General features: G+C 46.0%; 1 protein-coding gene across 25 annotated transcripts in view; it reads left to right on the forward strand.

Annotated features, from left to right (window-relative positions):
- PLEC (plectin) overlaps positions 1-19606 on the forward strand; it is a 297784-nt gene extending 278178 nt beyond the window's left edge. For 24 of the 25 annotated variants that reach the window (XM_069956882.1, XM_069956901.1, XM_069956883.1 and 21 more), the window contains 4 exons: positions 1919-5299; positions 6005-12897; positions 13277-13408; positions 13874-14591. In XM_069956882.1, coding sequence (XP_069812983.1) covers positions 1919-5299; positions 6005-12310 — 9687 coding nt within the window. In that variant the 3' untranslated portion in view covers positions 12311-12897; positions 13277-13408; positions 13874-14591. Of the gene's footprint in view, positions 1-1918; positions 5300-6004; positions 12898-13276; positions 13409-13873; positions 14592-19592 lie in introns of those variants that run through there. The other variant, XM_069956878.1, reaches the window with a different exon arrangement.
- The last annotated feature ends 5341 nt before the right edge of the window (positions 19607-24947 follow it).

Here is a 24947-nt window from a genome sequence, read left to right on the forward strand (position 1 = left end):
GATCAGTAAACACAGAGCCCACTGTAATAGCAGATGATCAGTATACACAGAGCCCACTGTAATAGCAGATGATCAGTATACACAGAGCCCACTGTAATAGCAGATGATCAGTATACACAGAGCCCACTGTAATAGTACATAATCAGTATACACAGAGCCAACTGTAATAGCGGATGATCAGTATACACAGAGCCCACTGTAATAGTTGATGATCAGTATACACAGAGCCCACTGTAATAGCAGATGGTCAGTATACACAGAGTCCACTGTAATAGCGGATGATCAGTATACACAGAGCCCCACTGTAATAGTGGATGATCAGTATACACAGAGCCCACTGTAATAGTTGATGATCAGTATACACAGAGCCCACTGTAATAGTTGATGATCAGTATACACAGAGCCCACTGTAATAGCAGATGATCTGTATACACAGAGCCCACTGTAATAGCAGATGATCAGTATACACAGAGCCCACTGTAATAGCAGATGATCTGTATACACAGAGCCAACTGTAATAGCGGATGGTCAGTATACACATAGCCAACTGTAATAGCGGATGGTCAGTATACACAGAGCCAACTGTAATAGCGGATGGTCAGTATACACAGAGTCCACTGTAATAGCGGATGATCTGTATACACAGAGCCCACTGTAATAGCAGATGATCAGTATACACAGAGCCCACTGTAATAGCAGATGATCAGTATACACAGAGCCCACTGTAATAGTGAATGATCAGTATACACAGAGCCCACTGTAATAGCAGATGATCAGTATACACAGAGCCCACTGTAATAGCAGATGATCAGTATACACAGAGCCCACTGTAATAGCAGATGATCTGTATACACAGAGCCCACTGTAATAGCAGATGATCAGTATACACAGAGCCCACTGTAATAGCAGATGATCTGTATACACAGAGTCCACTGTAATAGTTGATGATCAGTATACACAGAGCCCACTGTAATAGCAGATGATCAGTATACACAGAGCCCACTGTAATAGCAGATGATCAGTATACACAGAGCCCACTGTAATAGCAGATGATCAGTATACACAGAGCCCACTGTAATAGCGGATGATCAGTATACACAGAGCCCACTGTAATAGCGGATGGTCAGTATACACAGAGCCCACTGTAATAGTTGATGATCAGTATACACAGAGCCCACTGTAATAGCAGAAGATCAGTATACACAGAGCCCACTGTAATAGCAGAAGTTCAGTATACACAGAGCCCACTGTAATAGCAGATAAGTATACACAGAGCCCACTGTAATAGCGGATGATCAGTATACACAGAGCCCACCGTTAGGGTATATGCACTCTATGGAAAACATACGGATAGCTTGCAGCGAATTCCGTTGCTCGCTCTCTCACACACACACACACACACCCACCCATCAAGTCCGGGCGGAGAGTGAAGCGGGAGCATGCGGGGACGAGTGGCGGAATACAAGTTATCCGTGTGATTTCCATAGAGTGCATATACCCTAATAGTGGATGATCAGTATACACCGAGCCCACTATAATAATGGATGGTCCCACCTTGAGCGTCTTCATTCTCCCCAGTTATGTAGTCAGCTATATAACATGCGATGGTTACCGCTGCTTGTGTGCTTTGTGTGGAGATTGGGATCAGAAAAAGTGTTTGACTTTAACTTGATATTTTTCTACCCACCTAGAAGGTGTCGGGTACATGTGCCACTCTACATACATCCTCTCATCCCTTTGTGTTCAGCCATTGTTCTTTAGTTATCTTTGCTTTTGACCATAGAGCATATGATTATTTTTTCCATCTGTTTTATTTTTCTTTTTTCTTTTTCCTTTTTTTGTCTCCATTGTCCCTCTCCACCCCTCTCTACCTGCCCTCACCCGTCCTACCTCTGTTCCCACCCCAACCCTCCTTCAGAGAGCGGCAGAGAAGCTGAAGGCAGAAGAGAGGAAGAAGCTGGCGGAGGTAGAGGCTCAGCTTGAGAAACAGAGGCAGCTAGCTGAGGCCCATGCTCAGGCCAAAGCGCTGGCTGAAAAAGAGGCCTTAGAGCTGCGAATGAACATGCAAGAAGAGGTCACCAAAAGGGAGGTGGTTGCTGTAGATGCTGAGCAGCAGAAGAAGAACATTCAGCAAGAGCTGCACCAGATGAAGCAGAACTCCGAATCCGAGATTAAAGCCAAGGTGAAACTGATCGAAGAGGCAGAGTACAACCGCAAGAAGGTGGAGGAGGAGATCCGGATCATTCGCCTTCAGTTAGAAACCAGCCAGAAGCAAAAGTCCAGCGCTGAAGATGAGCTGAAGGCATTAAGGGCCCGAGCAGAGGAGGCTGAGAGGCAGAAGAAACTTGCACAAGAAGAGGCCGAGCGCTTGCGAAAACAGGTGAAGGATGAGGCCCAAAAGAAGCGGGAGGCAGAAGAAGAGCTACAGCGTAAGATTCAGGCAGAGAAAGATGCAGCCAGAGAGAAGCAGAAGGCCCTAGATGACCTGGAGAAGCTGCGACTGCAAGCAGAGGAGGCCGAGAGGAGGATGAAACAAGCGGAGCTGGAGAAGGAAAGGCAGATCAAACAAGCTCATGACATGGCCCAACAGAGTGCTGAGACAGAGCTACAGAGCAAACGCATTTCTTTCCTGGAGAAGACCACCCAACTGGAAATGTCCTTACAACAGGAGCACATCACTGTTACCCACCTGCAAGAGGAGGCTGAACGGCTCAAGAGGCAACAGCTAGAGGCTGAGAATGCAAAGGAAGAAGCAGAGCGAGAGTTAGAAAAATGGAGGCAAAAAGCCAACGAAGCTCTGAGGCTCAGGCTCCAGGCCGAGGAAATCGCCCATAAAAAGACCCTAGCTCAAGAGGAGGCTGAGAAACAAAAGGAAGATGCAGAAAGAGAGGCCCGCAAGAGAGCCAAAGCTGAGGAGTCTGCTCTGCGCCAGAAAGAACTGGCCGAAGAAGAGCTGGACAAGCAGAGAAAGCTGGCAGAAGACACCGCGTCCCACAAACTCTCTGCTGAACAAGAGCTGATCCGGCTAAAGGCAGAAGTGGACAGTGGTGAACAGCAGCGCATTGTCCTGGAGGAAGACCTCTTCCGCCTTAAGAATGAAGTCAATGAAGCCATCCAGAGAAGAAGGGGTCTTGAGGAAGAGCTTGCCAAGGTGCGTGCTGAAATGGAGATCCTTTTGAAAGCCAAAGCTAAAGCAGAAGAGGAGTCTCGCTCTGCAAGTGAAAAGTCTAAGCAAATGCTTGAAGAAGAAGCAAACAAGCTGAGAGAACTTGCAGAAGAAGCCGTTAGGTTGCGTGCGCTCTCAGAAGAGGCCAAGAGGCAAAGACAGTTGGCAGAAGAAGAAGCCACACGCCAGAGAGCAGAGGCCGAGAGGATCCTGAAGGAAAAGCTGGCTGCCATCAATGAGGCCACACGGTTAAAAACAGAGGCCGAGATTGCCTTAAAGGAGAAGGAAGCTGAGAACGAGCGTCTCAGACGATTAGCAGAAGATGAAGCTTACCAGCGAAAACTGCTTGAAGAGCAAGCCGCTCAACACAAGCAGGACATCGAAGAGAAGATTCAGCTGCTTAAGCAATCCTCTGACAGTGAGCTGGAACGGCAAAAGAACATAGTCGATGAGACCCTGAAGCAGAGGAGAATCATTGAAGAAGAAATACGTATTCTTAAAATTAACTTCGAAAAGGCCTCTGTTGGCAAATCTGACCTGGAGCTAGAACTCCAGAAACTGAAAAACATTGCAGAGGAGACACAAAAAAGCAAGGAAAAAGCAGAGCAAGAAGCAGAGATGCAAAGACGGCTAGCTCTGGAGGAGGAGAATAGACGCAAGGAAGCTGAAGAAAAGGTCAAGAAGATCATTGCCGCAGAACAAGAGGCTGCAAGGCAGAGGAAACTAGCCCTAGACGAGGTCGAGAGGCTGAAGGTTAAGGCTGAGGAAGCCAAAAAACAGAAGGAGCTTGCTGAAAAAGAAGCTGAAAGGCAAATTCAGATCGCTCAAGAAGCTGCCAGAAACAAAATTGAAGCAGAGGAGAAAGCACATCTGGCCACTGTGCAACAAAAAGAGCAGGAACTGATCCAAACTCGAATCCAGGAGCAAAGCATCCTAGATAAGTTAAAGGCGGAAGCAGAGAAGGCCAAACGGGCTGCTGAGGAAGCTGAACGAGCAAGGGTGAAGGCCGAACACGAAGCTGCACTTTCTCGTCAGCAGGCAGAGGAAGCAGACCGCCTGAAGCAGAAGGCTGAGGAAGAAGCACAAGCCAAAGCTCAAGCCCAGGAAGATGCAGAAAAGATCCGCAAAGAGGCAGAACTGGAAGCTGCAAAGAGAGCCCAGGCTGAGCAGGCCGCCCTTAAGCTCAAACAGATGGCTGATGCAGAAATGGAGAAACATAAGAAATTTGCAGAAAAAACTCTCAGACAAAAAGAACAGGTAGAAAGTGAGCTGACTAAAGTCAAACTCCAACTAGAGGAGACCGACCACCAGAAGACCATTCTGGATGATGAGCTGGGACGTCTGAAGGAAGAAGTGACAGAGTCCCTGAGGCAAAAGAAGCTGGTGGAAGAGGAACTGTTCAAGGTGAAAATACAAATGGAAGAGCTGGTGAAACTGAAAATCCGCATTGAAGAGGAGAACAAGATGCTTATAATGAAAGACAAAGACAACACTCAAAAATTCCTGGTGGAGGAAGCTGAAAAGATGAAACAAGTAGCAGAAGAGGCCGCACGTCTGAGCATCGAGGCCCAAGAAGCTGCACGTTTGAGGAAGATAGCAGAGGACAACTTGAATGAACAGCGAGCCTTAGCCGAAAAGATGCTGAAGGAGAAAATGCAAGCTGTTCAAGAAGCCACCCGTCTGAAGGCTGAAGCTGAGATGCTGCAGAAGCAGAAGGAACTGGCCATGGAGCAAGCCAAGAAACTCCAAGAAGACAAGGAGCAGATGCAGCAGCAGCTCGCCCAGGAGACTGAGGGCTTCCAAAAAACACTGGAGGCTGAACGCCGCAGACAGCTCGACATAAGTGCCGAAGCCGAACGCCTTAAATTACAAGTGGTGGAAATGAGCAGAGCCCAAGCCAAAGCTGAAGAAGATGCCAAAAAGTTCAGGAAACAGGCCGAAGAAATCAGTGAGAAGTTACACAAAACAGAACTGTCAACTAAAGAGAAGATGACCGTGGTTCAAACCCTCGAAATACAAAGACAGCAAAGTGATAAAGAGGCAGAAGATCTGCGAAAAGCAATCGCTGACCTAGAGAAGGAGAAAGAGAAGCTGAAGAAGGAGGCAGAGCTGCTGCAGAGGAAGTCAGAAGAGGTACCCCATTCTTACTATTACTAGCAGCTGAGTCATTGCACACAACTTCCATTATGTATTTGGCGTTGAGTGAAGCCCTTCATTTGTTTTAATATAGTTTTAATTCTTTTGTGTTTTGGCCATTCCATGTGCAGTACATAGCCATTGTCCAGCACCCATAAAGCAGCCATGAATTATCCTGTGGCTTCCGCCTTAACACCCACATTTTGCTCGGGTGAAAGTGTCTGTTCTAGTAACACTTTTCTGGGACATGGATTGGGTGGGTTGGAATCCAAAAAGGCTAAAGGAGCAGAGAATTGGACCCTTCAGTATTGTTGTATCTCATCACAGCTACTGGATATGATCAGATGTCATGAAGGCATCATGCATCAGGGCCCAAGTGTATGAGCTTAGAACCCCAAAGACACCATTTCTTACATAGATTGTCATTGGGTGTCCCAGAATTTATGTACTATCGATCATGATTGCCTGTTATAGAATAGGTTACCCCTGTAATATTAAAGAGGGAACCTAACTGCAACTTTAACCAAGTGTTTAGCCTTATGGTGATGATGGGTCTAGAGTATGTACAGCTTCCTCACAGGGGTCATAATGTGTAGGGAAGAGCCATAAAGCTTTGGGCTTGTGATGCAATGAGGTCCTCACATTTTTATGTTCCCTGTTGTCTTCTATGTTCTTTTCTTAATCTAATCTGTTTCTTTACAGATGGAGATAGCACAACGGGAACAGTTACGGCAAGAAACCCAGACCCTTCAGACTACATTCCTGTCTGAGAAACAAATACTCGTCCAGAAAGAAAAGTACATTGAAGAGGAGAAGGCCAAACTAGAGAAACTCTTTGAACAAGAGGTCAACAAAGCCCAAAACCTGAAAGCTGAGAGAGAGCGTCAGCTGCAGCAGCTGGAGGAGGAGAAGCGACTTCTTCAGATTAGCATGGACGATGCTGTTAAGAGGCAGCTCAATGCAGAGGATAAGGTACGGCAGAAACACGAAGAGCTGCAGCTGCTGGAGAAAAGGAGGCTCGAACAAGAGAAGCTGCTGGAGGAAGAGAACCGAAAACTGAGGGAAAGACTGGAACAGCTGGAACAGGAACACAGAATAGCCTTGGAGAGAACAAAGGAGATTGTGATTCACAAAGAAACCGTCATAACTCAGACCAGGGCCGTGGCAAATGGAAGAGACACAATGGATGGGTCTGTTCAGAATGGTGACCAAGAAAATGCTTTTGATGGCCTAAGACAGAAGGTGTCAGCCAACAAACTGTATGAGGCTGGTATACTGACCAAAGAGATGCTGGAGAAGCTGTCCAATAGGCAGGTGTCTGTAGACGAGGTCTCTCAGCGCGAAGATATAAAAAAATACCTCCAAGGTAAAAGCAGCATAGCTGGGCTACTACTCAAGCCTAGCAATGAAAAAATCAGCATCTACAATGCCATGAAGAAGAAGCTGGTCACCCCTGGCACTGCACTCATTCTGTTGGAAGCCCAGGCTGCCTCCGGATACATCATTGACCCAGTGAGAAACAAGAAACTGACTGTCAGTGAGGCCGTGAAAGAAAACGTTATTGGCCCCGAAATACACAACAAAATGCTGTCTGCAGAGAGGGCCATCACTGGTTACAAGGATCCTTACACGGGCGAAAAAATTTCACTCTTCCAAGCTATGAAGAAGGACTTAATTGTTAAAGACCATGGAATACGCCTACTGGAAGCCCAGATTGCCACAGGAGGCATTGTGGACCCAGTCAATAGCCACCGTCTGCCCCTGGATGTCGCCTATAAACGGGGCTACTTTGATGAAGAAATGAACAAGATCTTGGCTGATCCCTCAGATGACACTAAAGGCTTCTTTGACCCCAACACCCAAGAAAACCTCACCTACTTGCAGCTTATGGACCGATGTGTAATTGACCCAGAGACTAAGTTGTGTCTTCTGCCACTGACTGATAAAGCTGGAAAAGGAGAACTCGTCTACACGGATTCTGAAGCCAAAGATGTGCTCAAGAAAGCCACAGTCTCTGTTCCTTTTGGCAAATTCCAAGGAAAAAGTGTCACCATCTGGGAAATTATTAATTCTGAATACTTCACGGAAGAGCAGAAGCGGGAATTGTTACGGCAGTACAAAACTGGGAAAATCACTGTGGAGAAAATTATTAAGATCATAATTACAGTGGTAGAAGAAAACGAAAAGAAGCAGCAGATGTGCTTCGAGGGTCTAAGAAGTCCCGTCCCGGCAGCTGAACTAGTTGACTGCAAGATCATAGACAATGACTTGTTCAACCAGCTCCATCAGGGCAAGAAGTCTGTAAAAGAGGTTTCCGAGGTAGATGCTGTGAAAAGATATTTGACTGGAAGCACAGCCATAGCTGGAGTCCGAGTGGAGAAATCTGGGGTAAAACTGAGCTTCTATGATGCCATAAGTAAGAACCTTCTGAAACCTGCCACAGCCCTTAACCTGCTCGAAGCCCAGGCCGGTACAGGATTCATCATTGAGCCCGTTAATGGTGAACTGCTCCCAGTAGATGAGGCTGTGAAGGCTGGAATTGTCGGCCCAGAGTACCATGAAAAGTTGCTGTCTGCAGAAAAGGCTGTCACAGGCTATAAAGATCCCTACACCGGGCAGACACTGTCGCTGTTCCAAGCGCTGAAGAAGGGACTTATACCGAAGGACAGTGGAATTCGACTCTTAGGTGCACAACTGGCAACAGGTGGTGTAATAGATCCAGTAAATAGCCACCGTCTTCCACTTGACATTGCTTACAAGAGAGGTCACCTGGATGAAGAGACAACCAAAATCCTGTCTGAGCCAGTGGATGAAAATACAGGCTTCTATGATCCAAATAGTCAGGAAAACCTCTCCTATGCACAGCTGCAGAAAAAGTGCAAAGTGGATAAGAAGACCGGTCACTTGTTACTACCCCTGTCTGAACAGGCCATACAGTCTCAACTGGAAGAGATTTACAGCGATTCTCAAGCCAAAGAGGCCTTTGATAAAGCAACAGTGGAGGTGCCTGTTGGCAGCTTTAAGGGAAGGACAATTACTTTGTGGGAATTAATCCATTCTGAGTATTTCACAGAAGAGCAGAGAAGAGAGCTCCTCCGTCAGTATAAGACTGGGAAAGTAACCATTGAGAAAATAATCAAAATTATGATTACTATAATAGAAGAAACAGAGACCAAGAGACAGCAGCGCCTCACCTTCACCGGGCTCCGAGCTCCGGTTCCTGCAACTGAACTTCTGGAGGCTAACATTATTGATAAAACCCAGTTTGAACAACTAAAAGAAGGTAAGAAGTCAGTAAAAGAAATATCCGAGACCGACTCTGTGAAGAGATACCTCCAAGGCAGTGACTGCATAGCTGGCGTCTACATTGAAGAGAACAAAATGAAAATGAACATCTACCAGGCCATGAAAAGAAACCTGCTGAGGCCTGGAACCGCTCTGGTTCTCCTCGAAGCACAAGCCGCCACTGGTTTTATTATTGATCCAGTAAAGAACCAAAAATTCTATGTGAACGAGGCAGTGAAGGCAGGAGTGGTCGGACCAGAGCTGCACGAAAAGCTGCTGTCTGCTGAAAAAGCTGTTACTGGGTACAAAGACCCCTACTCTGGGAACACCATCTCAGTCTTTGAAGCTATGCAGAAAGGCTTGATTCTCAGAGATCATGGAATACGCATCTTGGAAGCTCAGATCGCCACGGGTGGAATCATTGACCCTGTTCACAGTCACAGAGTCCCTGTCGAGGTGGCCTACAAGCGAGGTTACTTTGATGAAGCCATGAACAAGATCCTGTCTGATCCCACTGATGACACAAAAGGATTCTTCGATCCTAACACACATGAGAACCTGACTTACCTACAACTAAAAGAAAGATGTATCAAGGATCCAGAAACAGGATTTACTCTTCTTCCCTTAAAGAAAACTGAAAAACCTGCAACAGCAGAAACTAGCAAAGTGTACAGTGAGGCCGAGACCAAGAAAGTATTTGAGGAGACTACAGTGGACATCCCAGCTGGAAGCATGGCAGGCTCTTCAATGACCATCTGGGAGCTTATGCATTCAGATCTTCTTCCTAAAGAAGAAAGAGACCGGTTGATGGCGGAGTTCCAAGCTGGAAGACTGACCAAAGAGCGCATGATTATCATCATCATTGAAATCATTGAGAAGACGGAAATAATCCGGCAACAGGAGCTGCATTCTTATGACTTTGTCCGCCGCCGCATCACTGCTGAAGATATGTATGAGTCCAGACTCATTACACTGGAAATGTACAACATGCTTAAGCAAGGAACCAAGACCATCCAAGAAATTATCCAGATTGAGACGGTCTGGAGATATCTGTATGGAACTGGATGCGTAGCAGGTCTGCAGATGCCAGCCTCTAAGGAAACCATCAGTATTTACCAGGCAATGAAGAAGGGTTTGATTACTCCTGATGTGGCATATCTGCTCCTGGATGCACAAGTGGCCACTGGCTTTATTATTGATCCTGTAAAGAATGAATTATTAACTGTGGATGAGGCTGTCAGAAAGGGAGTAGTGGGACCTGAAATTCATGACCGACTTCTTTCTGCCGAAAGAGCAGTAACTGGATACAGAGATCCTTACACTGAGCAGATGATTTCCATTTTCCAAGCAATGAAGAAGGATTTGATCCCATCTGATCAAGCTTTGAGATTGCTTGATGCTCAGATAGCTACAGGTGGTGTCATAGATCCACGCTTTGGATTCCACATACCTAATGAAATTGCCTATGCACGTGGCTATCTCAACAAAGAGACTTTTGATATGCTTTCAGAGCCAAGTGAGGTCCGAAGCTATGTGGACCCTTCAACAGAAGAAAAACTCAGCTATTCTCAGCTTTTGAAGAGGTGCAGAACAGAGGAAAAGAGCAATCTGCTCCTCTTGCCACTGGCCGACAAGAGAAAACTAACATTCAAAGGTTTAAGGAAAGAGATTTCCTTGGAAGAGCTGATCCGATCTAATGTCATGGATGCAGTGACTGCTCAGCAGTTGCAAGATGGTCTAACATCTATTGAGGAAGTTTCAAGAAACCTACAAAAGTTCCTGGAAGGCACAAGTTGTATTGCTGGCGTCTATGTGGAAGCTACAAAGGAAAGGTATTCCATCTATCAAGCTATGAAGAAAGGCATGATCAGGCCTGGCACAGCATTTGAATTATTGGAAGCTCAAGCAGCCACAGGCTACGTCATTGATCCCATTAAATGTCTGAAATTGGCCGTGGAAGATGCTGTACGGATGGGCATTGTGGGGACAGAATTCAAGGATAAGCTGTTGTCAGCAGAGAGAGCGGTGACTGGCTACAAGGATCCATACTCAGGAAAGCTCATCTCTCTCTTCCAAGCCATGAAGAAAGGACTGATCCTAAAAGACCATGGTATTCGTCTACTAGAAGCCCAGATAGCAACTGGTGGCATCATTGATCCAGAAGAAAGCCATCGTCTGCCAGTAGAGACCGCTTACAAGAGAGGGCTGTTTGATGAGGAGATGAATGAGATTCTTTCAGATCCGAGTGATGATACTAAAGGATTTTTTGACCCCAACACAGAGGAAAATCTAACTTACCTTCAGCTAATGGAAAGATGCATTACCGATCCAGATACCGGCCTTTGTCTCCTGCCCCTGAAAGAAAAGAAGCGGGAAAGAAAAACCTCTTCCAAGTCTTCAGTCCGTAAGAGAAGAGTAGTCATTGTAGATCCAGAAACCGGAAAAGAAATGTCTGTGTATGAAGCTTATCGCAAAGGACTTATTGACCAGCAGACCTACATGGAGCTCTCAGAACAGGAGTGCGAATGGGAAGAAGTCACTATCTCCTCATCCGATGGACTAGTAAAATCCATAATCACAGACAGACGATCAGGACGACAGTATGACATTGATGATGCTATTTCCAAGGGTCTCATTGACCAATCTTCCCTTGACCAGTATCGTGCTGGGACCTTATCCATTACAGAGTTTGCCGACATGCTCTCCGGTAACATGAGTGGTTTCCGTTCAAGATCCTCATCTGTGGGCTCTTCCTCCTCCTACACTGCTAGCCCTAGTGGACGGACTCAGCTGTCATCTTGGAGTGACCCATCTGAAGAGACCGGCCCAATTGCTGGTATAGTAGATACAGACACTTTGGAAAAGGTCTCAGTCACTGAAGCCATGCACCGCAACCTCGTGGACAACATAACTGGTCAGAGACTGTTGGAAGCTCAGGCATGCACTGGAGGAATCATTGACCCCATCACTGGAGAAAAGTTCTCGGTGGCTGATGCAGTCAACAAAGGTCTAGTGGACAAAATAATGGTAGACAGAATTAACCTGGCCCAGAAAGCTTACAATGGTTTTGAAGACCCAAGGACAAAGACAAAAATGTCAGCAGCCCAAGCCCTGAAGAAAGGCTGGCTTTATTATGAAGCCGGCCAACGTTTCCTAGAAGTGCAATATCTCACAGGTGGCCTTATAGAGCCTGAAGTCCCTGGACGTGTCAGTTTAGAAGATGCCCTCCGTAAGGGAACCATAGACTCCCGAACCGCTCAGAAACTCAGAGATGTTAACACCTACTCCAAATACCTTACTTGCCCAAAAACCAAGCTGAAGATTTCCTACAAAGAAGCTATGGAGAAGAGCATGGTTGAAGACGGCACTGGTCTGAGACTTCTAGAAGCCTCTTCACAATCAAGCAAAGGTTATTATAGTCCCTACAATGTCAGCGGTCCAGGGTCAGCCTCAGGTTCTCGATCAGGTTCTAGAACTGGCTCCAGATCAGGCTCAAGGAGAGGCAGTTTTGATGCCACTGGCAACTCCAGCTTCACGATGAATTTCTCGTCTTCCTCCTACACCTCATCCAGCTATGGCCGAAGATACGCTGACAGCCCTAAAGAGGCGCCTTTTGATGCAGCAGAATTGGCAAGCGCACTGTTAAAGTTACATGTGAGCTGCGGCCAGGAATCAAGAAGAGGGTTCAACTCCTTAGTGCCCCTCGCGCCTGGCCTTGTATAGTCCAGCAATATGCACCCCAAATCCATGAACTTGAAACCTCGTTCCTGCTCTGCATGTGGTGAAGCTTTAATGGACTTTATTTTATAAATCCCTCTGATATATCTCACTTTCAGCCTCTTTCTAATTGTACTTCACAGCAGCAGTGCCTGAAATTTTAACCAAAAATAATAGAGAACGTATTGATTTTAAGCTGGCGCCATGACTATCTTCCTGGTTCTTATGATGTAATTTGTATATTGAGAGATGACTATGAGAACACTACGCCCCGCTCTAAACCCTCGCACTAACAGTCCCCAATGCAGAGCAGTGTCCACCCACCGCCAGCAATGATCCCACACTCCACCCCAAGATTCGGCATATGGACTGACACCCCAAAAATGAAGCCTCAAGACCCACAGACTCTTGCTGCCTATTGTCCTCTATGATGACCTACCTCCTGCTGCTTCCATCGTATGGACAGAATCTGCCCCTCCTGCAATGAACAGTATCTATGGTCCGACTTATCTGACGCACAGAGATCTTCCTTCCCTCATCCCTACTGTGTGCCCTTTATTCTTGTCTTCCAAAGATGCCCAGAAGCCCCAGCTGTAAGTCCTGTGCCGCCTCCATGTTCCTCCCTGATGCTTATTTTTGTCCTTTGGTTTTCATGATCTCCCTGGGTGTATGGGGGGATGCTCCAGTCTCCCTCTAACTGTAGCGATGGTGTTCTGTTTTTTAACCATCTGTAACTGTGCCATTATGTTTTAGCCACTCTTATTGGGTAATGGGGACCTCTCATCCTCAGTACTTGATGTTTTGGGCACAAACCACAGTGATTTCAGACCTTCATACACCAGTGACATCATATGACATCACTACACCCATCCTGCCTCCTCTTCTCCCTCTGTCTCCTCATCTCCTGTCATGTATACCTCCCTGTAGACTCCATCTTACCTGTGACATGTGTTTTCCATGCTCTGTGTATAGGGTCTGAGCCCCACCACCACCGGTTTCATGGATCATCCTCCCTGTGATTCTGGCCTCACCATTTTCTGGACTCCTGACCATAATCTGGAGACCCTGACCATCACAGAACCAGCTGTACACCCCAGAATCCAGGTACCTACCACATCTGACCTCCCGGGTATTGGGGGGGGAGGGTTGCTCCAGTCTTCTGTAAATGGAGCTTTATCATTATGTATTACAATTCCTCAGCTTGCTGTCAGTGAGTTAGAATATTCCCTGTTTATGGAGGGTATCCGATGTTTCAGCAGATTTGTTATAGTGTATCAGTGTAGACCGTGCACTAATCTCTCCCCGTCCCGGACTCCAGGCTGATACAGCATAGTAAATCCAAGCTGAGATCTTGGGCTGGAGCTTTATAGATGGGACATGTGGTGAGATAGAATAGTGACCTCCAGGCAGGATATTTCAGTGTCCCAGCCCTGCTCCATCTGCTGGTGATATATGGGTAGTGACATCAATGGGGCTGGTTGGTAAATGTCTGGGTGGGTTACGTGTGGCGCTCATCTCCATTGGCCGCTGCTCTCATTTCCTCATCATCTCCATTCCTTTCATTTATAGAGACTCTGGATGTGTCATCTGCCCTGGGACCCCGGACAGGGAGCTGCACCCCTCCTCCACCTGTGATGGCCCATTCAACCTTCCTGTACATATCCCACAATACTTCACTACACCCCCATCTTTTTTCTTTTGATGTTTGTGTCCCCTCTCTGTGCCAAGGAGACTGTTCGCACCGTCCTGATCTTCATCGTACCCCTCTCTCCACACCAAGCCTATTGACATCTGTCCTGTCACCGCACCATGGGGTCCAGCAATGAAGCCACGTGCATGCCCTCACCAGCCGACCATGCCACGCTCCAGCAGCGACTGCACCCCCGCCATAATCTCACTGCACATTGTTTCTGCATTGTCTGCCGTGTCTCCCCCCACATCCCACTGACCGACCTCCATACATGCGGGGATAGAGGCCGGCCTCCAGTAGTGTTCATTAAGCCGCCGCTGCCATGATTGTACGTTCTCCGCTGGTGCCCAGTATAGAAATAGCCTTTATTGTAATGTATATAACAACCATTGTCCTTAATATTTTCAGAAGATTTACAGACTGGAGTGTGATAACCTTAATGTCATCTAGTAAGGAGGTTACATCTGACACCAGGCCTTACCACCGGAGGCGCTGTACTAACACTAACAACAAACTGTACATACAAAGATTTGTTACCAGGTGGAGCCCTGTTCTGCCTCTCAATGCAAAACTCAAGTAAACTGATATGAAGTACAACCCTGTGTGTGACGTATATTGCTGCGACCCCACTGAGCTGTGTGACGTGTATTGCTGTGTGTGTCATGGGGAGCACCGACCCCACTGAGCTGTGTGACGTATATTGCTGCGTGTGTCATAGGGAGCACCGACCCCACTGAGCTGTATGTCATGGGGAGCACCGACCCCACTGAGCTGTGTGACGTGTATTGCTGTGTGTGTCATAGGGAGCACCGACCCCACTGAGCTGTGTGACGTATATTGCTGCGTGTGTCATAGGGAGCACCGACCCCACTGAGCTGTATGTCATGGGGAGCACCGACCCCACTGAGCTGTATGTCATGGGGAGCACCGACCCCACTGAGCTGTGTGACGTATATTGCTGCGTGTGTCATAGGGAGCACCGACCCCACTGAGCTGTGTGACGTATATTGCTGCGTGTGTCATAGGGAGCACCGACCCCACTGAGCTGTATGTCATGGGGAGCACCGACCCCACTGAGCTGTGTGACGTATATTGCTGCGTGTGTCATAGGGAGCACCGACCCCACTGAGCTGTATGTCATGGGGAGCACCGACCCCACTGAGCTGTGTGACGTATATTGCTGCGTGTGTCATAGGGAGCACTGACCCCACTGAGCTGTGTGTCATAGGGAGCACCGACCCCACTGAGCTGTATGTCATGGGGAGCACTGACCCCACTGAGCTGTGTGTCATAGGGAGCACCGACCCCACTGAGCTGTATGTCATGGGGAGCACCGACCCCACTGAGCTGTATGTCATGGGGAGCACCGACCCCACTGAGCTGTGTGACGTGTATTGCGGCGGGTGTCACTGAGGTTTGTCCTTTGTCATAGACCACACTATAGACTGGGATGTTAATGTGGAGGAGCACCGAACCACCATGTATATGTTGCTCTGGTCAGATACTGGTTGTGTATGGAACCCAGGTCAACTGCTTACAAGGCAGCTATGCTCACCACTATACCACCAACAGTACTGTGACATGATGTTTTATCCTCCAGAGCTGCACTCACTATTCTGCTGTTACATTATGTCTCATCCTCCAGAGCTGCACTCACTATTCTGCTCTTACATCATGTCTCATCCTCCACAGCTGCACTCAATATTCTGCTGTTACATTATGTCTCATCCTCCAGAGCTGCACTCACTATTCTGCTGTTACATCCTGTCTCATCCTCCAGAGCTGCACTCACTATTCTGCTCTTACATCACGTCTCATCCTCCAGAGCTGCACTCACTATTCTGCTGTTACATCATGTCTCATCCTCCAGAGCTGCACTCACTATTCTGCTGTTACATCATGTCTCATCCTCCAGAGCTGCACTCACTATTCTGCTGTTACATCATGTCTCATCCTCCAGAGCTGCACTCACTATTCTGCTGTTACATCATGTCTCATCCTCCAGAGCTGCACACCCAACCAGACCTGATTCACTTGTATGCTAGAAACATACCCCATGTGTGTCACTTCCAGATAGTGCTGTGAAACTCATCCTGCAGGGTGCAGATACAGAAGGAAAGATGCCAAAGGTTTAGGTGCCAGACCTTAGTGTACGGATCCATGGTGGAGACCACAGTGTATGAGTCCATCATGTAGGTCTATGGTGGAGACCACAGTGTATGAGTCCATCATGTAAGTCTACGGTGGACACCTCAGTCTACATATCCATGGTGTCTATGGTGGAGACCTCAGTCTACATATCCATGGTGTCTATGGTGGACACCTCAGTCTACGTATCCATGGTGTCTATGGTGGAGACCTCAGTCTATGTATCCATGATGGAGACCACAGTGTATGAGTCCATCATGTAAGTCTATGGTGGACACCTCAGTCTACATATCCATGGTGTCTATGGTGGAGACCTTAGTCTACGTATCCATGATGGAGACCACAGTGTATGAGTCCATCATGTAAGTCTATGGTGGACACCTCAGTCTACATATCCATGGTGTCTATGGTGGACACCTCAGTCTACATATCCATGGTGTCTATGGTGGAGACCTCAGTCTATGTATCCATGATGGAGACCACAGTGTATGAGTCCATCATGTAAGTCTATGGTGGACACCTCAGTCTACATATCCATGGTGTCTATGGTGGACACCTCAGTCTACATATCCATGGTGTCTATGGTGGACACCTCAGTCTACATATCCATGGTGTCTATGGTGGAGACCTCAGTCTACGTATCCATGATGGAGACCACAGTGTATGAGTCCATCATGTAAGTCTAGGGTGGAGACCACAGTGTACGGATTCGCGTACCTCCCAAGTGTCCTTCTTTTGGAGGGACAGTCCCTACTTGTTAGCCAAGTCCCTCTGTCCCTCTTTGCCCCTTACATGTCCCTCTTTTTGAGCTAGGAATTAATTTGCATTAAAGGGGTACTCCGGGCTAGGGGTATTTTTCGTGTATGGCTGGGGAGGGGGTGGATATAGACGCCGCCGTCCACTTAACTCCCGAGTTTCCAGCGCCGGGTCGCGCCACCCCGTTCTCCCCGCCCACTGCCGCTTCCTGGTCTGAGCTGAGGCTTGAGAGGTGACGTCTCAAGGCCGCTCAGCCATTCAGTGGTCGTACCGGGGTCCTGCCTGAGCCGCTGAATGGCTGAGCTGCCTTGAGACGTCACCTCTCAAGCCTCAGGCTCAGACCAGGAGGCAGCAGTGGGAGGGGTTATGGGATGGCGCGATCCGGGGCCCGGCGCTGGAAACTGGGGAGGTAAGTGAACGGTGGCTTCCATATCCACCCCTTCCCCAGCCATACACAAAAAATACCCCGGAGTACCCCTTTAATAAACTTTCTATGTTGCTGTAGAAAGTCTCTGGTTTCTTGCTTTAAATTTACAGATTATTCTATCATGTGCTGCAATTTGGCTCCTAAACATTGTTATATCCAGATGAATGAATAAATGTGACAATATGGCCCCTGTCACACATCATATCACACATGCAGATCATATGGCCCCATACACACATCATATCACATATGCAGTATATATGGCCCCATACACACATATCACACATGCAATCACACATAGAGGATCTGCTGCAGATTGCTACAATCACACATCCAGGATCTGCTGCAGATTGCTACAATCACACATCCAGGATCTGCTGCAGATTGATGCAATCTCACATAGAGGATCCGCTGCAGATTGATGCAATCACACATCCAGGATCCGCTGCAGATTGCTACAATCACACATCCAGGATCTGCTGCAGATTGCTACAATCACACATAGAGGATCCGCTGCAGATTGATGCAATCACACATCCAGGATCCGCTGCAGATTGCTACAATCACACATCCAGGATCTGCTGCAGATTGCTACAATCACACATAGAGGATCTGCTGCAGATTGATACAATCACACATACAGGATCTGCTGCAGATTGATGCAATCACACATAGAGGATCCGCTGCAGATTGATGCAATCACACACATTCAGGATCTGCTGCAGATTGATGCAATCACACATCCAGGATCTGCTGCAGATTGATGCAATCACACATCCAGGATCTGCTGCAGATTGCTACAATCACACATCCAGGATCTGCTGCAGATTGCTACAATCACACATAGAGGATCCGCTGCAGATTGATACAATCACACATCCAGGATCTGCTGCAGATTGATGCAGTCACAAATCCAGGATCTGCTGCAGATTGCTACAATCACACATCCAGGATCTGCTGCAGATTGATGCAATCACACATCCAGGATCTGCTGCAGATTGATGCAATCACACATAGAGGATCTGCTGCAGATTGATACAATCACACATAAAGGATCTGCTGCAGATTGATGCAATCACACATCCAGGATCCGCTGCAGATTGATACAATCACACATCTTGGATCTGCTGCAGGTTGCTGCTATAATACATACAGTATCTGCTGCAGAGTGATGCATTTTGTTACATTGATATCTGCAGCGGATCCTGGATGTGTGATTGTATCAATCTGCAGCGGATCCTGGATGTGTGATTGTATCAATCTGCAGCAGATCCTGTATGTGTGATTGCATCAATCTGCAGCTGATCCTGTATGTGTGATTGTAGCAATCTGCAGCGGATCCTGGATGTGTGATTGTAGCAATCTGCAGCAGATCCTCTATGTGTGATTGTATCAATCTGCAGCGGATCCTGGATGTGTGATTGTATCAATCTGCAGCAGATCCTGGATGTGTGATTGTATCAATCTGCAGCGGATCCTGTATGTGTGATTGCATCAATCTGCAGCGGATCCTGGATGTGTGATTGTAGCAATCTGCAGCGGATCCTTTATGTGTGATTGCATCAATCTGCAGCTGATCCTGTATGTGTGATTGTAGCAATCTGCAGCAGATCCTGGATGTGTGATTGTATCAATCTGCAGCGGATCCTGGATGTGTGATTGCAGCCTTGAATTAAAAAGTACAGAAATGTCTAAATTTTTCCTGTAGTGAACCACAGGTGTCCCTCTTTGGCCGATCAAAAAGTTGGGAAGTCTAGATTCATCATGCAAGACTTACTGTGTATATATATATATATATATATATATAATATCTGCACATAGTGTGAGTTGGACCCAACCCGCTCACAGATTTCTCTTGGTGATTAGATCATCAGGTGATGTCATCAGGTCTCGTTACCTGACTGGCTGTGATAAGACTCCGCCCCTTTTCCTGGGAAGCCAGATGCATCATGGAAATTGTGAGCAGCATCAGCTGGATGGGTAACCCCAGGCCGCTGCAGGAGCCTGTATCATTACAGTCTGAACTGCGCCATAAAGGCCCCTATGATCTTCAGGAATTGTTTTCTACCGACTGTGTGATTATCCAGTGTTAGCCGTGCATGTAGGCTGTTATGTGGCCGTTGCTCGGTGTATAGTGCTCTCTCTCACCCCCCCGTACAGTTGGTGACACTGGCTACACCTTCCTGTCCCCGGCTGCAGTACAATCACAGCTCTGTGGCACACACTGGGCAGAGATGCATTGTAACATATGGCTTCTCTCATTGCAGCATCTGCCCGCCGCCATGGCCTCTGCAGCCGCCACAGGCGAGGACTTTACCACCGATCGGCAAAGGTAACATCTGTGGGGAATGGTGAGGGGCAATGACGTAGTGTGGGGGACACCCAAGGGTTATTTGCCCCCCCCCCCCCCCACACACACACACAAAATCTATCACTGCCAACTGTGTATAAAGTACAGAAGCAGGACCAGATGTCAGTGGTATAGAGGGGCTACAGATATTATGGAGGGGCTACAGATATTATGGAGGGGCTACAGATATTACGGAGGGGCTACAGATATCATGGAGGGGCTACAGATATCATGGAGGAGATGTAGATGTTATGGAGGAGATGTAGATGTTATGGAGGAGATGTAGATGTAGATGTTATGGAGGAGCTGTAGATGTAGATGTTATGGAGGAGATGTAGATGTTATGGAGGAGATGTAGATGTAGATGTTATGGAGGAGCTGTAGATGTAGATGTTATGGAGGAGATGTAGATGTTATGGAGGAGATGTAGATGTTATGGAGGAGATGTAGATGTTATGGAGGAGCTGTAGATGTTATGGAGGAGATGTAGATGTTATGGAGGAGATGTAGGTGTTATGGAGGAGATGTAGATGTAGATGTTATGGAGGAGCTGTAGATGTTATGGAGGAGATGTAGATGTTATGGAGGAGATGTAGATGTTATGGAGGAGCTGTAGATGATATGGAGTAGATGTAGATGTTATGGAGGAGATGTAGATGTAGATGTTATGGAGGAGCTGTAGATGTTATGGAGGAGATGTAGATGTAGATGTTATGGAGGAGATGTAGATGTTATGGAGGAGATGTAGATGTTATGGAGGAGCTGTAGATGATATGGAGTAGATGTAGATGTTATGGAGGAGATGTAGATGTAGATGTTATGGAGGAGCTGTAGATGTTATGGAGGAGATGTAGATGTAGATGTTATGGAGGAGATGTAGATGTTATGGAGGAGATGGAGATGTTATGGAGGAGATGTAGATGTAGATGTTATGGAGGAGATGTAGATGTTATGGAGGAGATGTAGATGTTATGGAGGAGATGTAGATGTTATGGAGGAGATGTAGATGTTATGGAGGAGCTGTAGATGTAGATGTTATGGAGGAGATGTAGATGTTATGGAGGAGATGTAGATGTAGATGTTATGGAGGAGCTGTAGATGTTATGGAGGAGATGTAGATGTAGATGTTATGGAGTAGATGTAGATGTTATGGAGGAGATGTAGATGTTATGGAGGAGATGTAGATGTTATGGAGGAGATGTAGATGTTATGGAGGAGATGGAGATGTTATGGAGGAGATGTAGATGTAGATGTTATGGAGGAGATGTAGATGTTATGGAGGAGATGTAGATGTTATGGAGGAGATGTAGATGTAGATGTTATGGAGGAGATGTAGATGTAGATGTTATGGAGGAGATGTAGATGTTATGGAGGAGATGTAGATGTAGATGTTATGGAGGAGCTGTAGATGTAGATGTTATGGAGGAGCTGTAGATGTTATGGAGGAGATGTAGATGTAGATGTTATGGAGGAGATGTAGATGTTATGGAGGAGATGGAGATGTTATGGAGGAGATGTAGATGTAGATGTTATGGAGGAGATGTAGATGTAGATGTTATGGAGGAGATGTAGATGTTATGGAGGAGCTGTAGATGATATGGAGTAGATGTAGATGTTATGGAGGAGATGTAGATGTAGATGTTATGGAGGAGCTGTAGATGTTATGGAGGAGATGTAGATGTAGATGTTATGGAGGAGATGTAGATGTTATGGAGGAGATGGAGATGTTATGGAGGAGATGTAGATGTAGATGTTATGGAGGAGATGTAGATGTTATGGAGGAGATGTAGATGTTATGGAGGAGATGTAGATGTTATGGAGGAGATGTAGATGTTATGGAGGAGCTGTAGATGTAGATGTTATGGAGGAGATGTAGATGTTATGGAGGAGATGTAGATGTAGATGTTATGGAGTAGATGTAGATGTTATGGAGGAGATGTAGATGTTATGGAGGAGATGTAGATGTTATGGAGGAGATGGAGATGTTATGGAGGAGATGTAGATGTAGATGTTATGGAGGAGATGTAGATGTAGATGTTATGGAGGAGATGTAGATGTTATGGAGGAGATGTAGATGTAGATGTTATGGAGGAGCTGTAGATGTTATGGAGGAGATGTAGATGTAGATGTTATGGAGGAGATGTAGATGTAGATGTTATGGAGGAGATGTAGATGTTATGGAGGAGATGTAGATGTAGATGTTATGGAGGAGATGTAGATGTTATGGAGGAGATGTAGATGTAGATGTTATGGAGGAGATGTAGATGTTATGGAGGAGATGTAGATGTAGATGTTATGGAGGAGATGTAGATGTTATGGAGGAGATGTAGATGTTATGGAGGAGATGTAGATGTTATGGAGGAGATGTAGATGTTATGGAGGAGATGTAGATGTTATGGAGGAGATGGAGATGTTATGGAGGAGATGGAGATGTTATGGAGGAGATGTAGATGTAGATGTTATGGAGGAGATGTAGATGTTATGGAGGAGATGTAGATGTAGATGTTATGGAGGAGATGTAGATGTTATGGAGGAGATGTAGATGTAGATGTTATGGAGGAGATGTAGATGTTATGGAGGAGATGTAGATGTAGATGTTATGGAGGAGATGTAGATGTTATGGAGGAGATGTAGATGTTATGGAGGAGATGTAGATGTTATGGAGGAGATGTAGATGTTATGGAGGAGATGTAGATGTTATGGAGGAGATGTAGATGTTATGGAGGAGATGGAGATGTTATGGAGGAGATGGAGATGTTATGGAGGAGATGTAGATGTAGATGTTATGGAGGAGATGTAGATGTAGATGTTATGGAGGAGATGTAGATGTAGATGTTATGGAGGAGCTGTAGATGTTATGGAGGAGCTGTAGATGTTATGGAGGAGATGTAGATGTAGATGTTATGGAGGAGATGTAGATGTTATGGAGGAGATGGAGATGTAGATGTTATGGAGGAGATGTAGATGTAGATGTTATGGAGGAGATGTAGATGTTATGGAGGAGATGTAGATGTTATGGAGGAGATGTAGATGTTATGGAGGAGATGTAGATGTAGATGTTATGGAGGAGATGTATATGTAGATGTTATGGAGGAGATGTAGATGTTATGGAGGAGATGTAGATGTAGATGTTATGGAGGAGCTGTAGATGTAGATGTTATGGAGGAGCTGTAGATGTAGATGTTATGGAGGAGCTGTAGATGTTATGGAGTAGATGTAGATGTTATGGAGGAGCTGTAGATGTTATGGAGGAGCTGTAGATGTTATGGAGGAGCTGTAGATGTTATGGAGGAGCTGTAGATGTTATGGAGTAGATGTAGATGTTATGGAGTAGATGTAGATGTTATGGAGGAGATGTAGATGTTATGGAGGAGATGTAGATGTTATGGAGGAGATGTAGATGTTATGGAGGAGATGTAGATGTTATGGAGGAGATGTAGATGTTATGGAGGAGATGTAGATGTAGATGTTATGGAGGAGATGTAGATGTTATGGAAGAGATGTAGATGTTATGGAGGAGATGGAGATGTTATGGAGGAGATGTAGATGTAGATGTTATGGAGGAGATGTAGATGTAGATGTTATGGAGGAGATGTAGATGTAGATGTTATGGAGGAAATGTAGAGGTTATGGAGGAGCTGTAGATGTTATGGAGGAGATGTAGATGTAGATGTTATGGAGGAGATGTAGATGTAGATGTTATGGAGGAGATGTAGATGTTATGGAGGAGATGTAGATGTAGATGTTATGGAGGAGATGTAGATGTTATGGAGGAGATGGAGATGTAGATGTTATGGAGGAGATGTAGATGTTATGGAGGAGATGTAGATGTAGATGTTATGGAGGAGATGTAGATGTAGATGTTATGGAGGAGATGTAGATGTAGATGTTATGGAGGAGATGTAGATGTTATGGAGGAGCTGTAGATGTAGATGTTATGGAGGAGCTGTAGATGTAGATGTTATGGAGGAGCTGTAGATGTTATGGAGTAGATGTAGATGTTATGGAGGAGATGTAGATGTTATGGAGGAGCTGTAGATGTTATGGAGGAGCTGTAGATGTAGATGTTATGGAGGAGATGTAGATGTTATGGAGGAGATGTAGATGTTATGGAGGAGATGTAGATGTAGATGTTATGGAAGAGATGTAGATGTTATGGAGGAGATGTAGATGTTATGGAGGAGCTGTAGATGTTATGGAGGAGATGTAGATGTAGATGTTATGGAGGAGATGTAGATGTTATGGAGGAGATGTAGATGTTATGGAGGAGATGTAGATGTAGATGTTATGGAGGAGCTGTAGGTGTAGATGTTATGGAGGAGCTGTTGGTGTAGATGTTATGGAGGAGATGTAGATGTTATGGAGGAGATGTAGATGTTATGGAGGAGATGTAGATGTTATGGAGGAGATGTAGATGTTATGGAGGAGATGTAGATGTTATGGAGGAGATGTAGATGTTATGGAGGAGATGTAGATGTTATGGACGAGATGGAGATGTTATGGAGGAGATGGAGATGTTATGGAGGAGATGTAGATGTTATGGAGGAGATGTAGATGTTATGGAGGAGATGGAGATGTTATGGAGGAGATGGAGATGTTATGAAGGAGATGTAGATGTAGATGTTATGGAGGAGATGTAGATGTTATGGAGGAGATGTAGATGTTATGGAGGAGATGTAGATGTTATGGAGGAGATGTAGATGTTATGGAGGAGATGTAGATGTAGATGTTATGGAGGAGATGTAGATGTTATGGAGGAGATGTAGATGTTATGGAGGAGATGTAGATGTTATGGAGGAGATGTAGATGTTATGGAGGAGATGTAGATGTAGATGTTATGGAGGAGATGTAGATGTTATGGAGGAGCTGTAGATGTAGATGTTATGGAGGAGCTGTAGATGTAGATGTTATGGAGGAGATGTAGATGTTATGGAGGAGATGTAGATGTAGATGTTATGGAGGAGATGTAGATGTTATGGAGGAGCTGTAGATGTTATGGAGGAGATGTAGATGTAGATGTTATGGAGGAGATGTAGATGTAGATGTTATGGAGGAGCTGTAGATGTAGATGTTATGGAGGAGATGTAGATGTTATGGAGGAGATGTAGATGTTATGGAGGAGATGTAGGTGTTATGGAGGAGATGTAGGTGTTATGGAGGAGATGTAGATGTTATGGAGGAGATGTAGATGTTATGGAGGAGCTGTAGATGTAGATGTTATGGAGGAGATGTAGATGTTATGGAGAAGATGTAGATGTTATGGAGGAGATGT

The sequence above is a fragment of the Dendropsophus ebraccatus genome, chromosome 2 (genome assembly GCF_027789765.1).
Source record: "Dendropsophus ebraccatus isolate aDenEbr1 chromosome 2, aDenEbr1.pat, whole genome shotgun sequence".
In the NCBI taxonomy this organism is placed as follows: domain Eukaryota; kingdom Metazoa; phylum Chordata; class Amphibia; order Anura; family Hylidae; genus Dendropsophus; species Dendropsophus ebraccatus.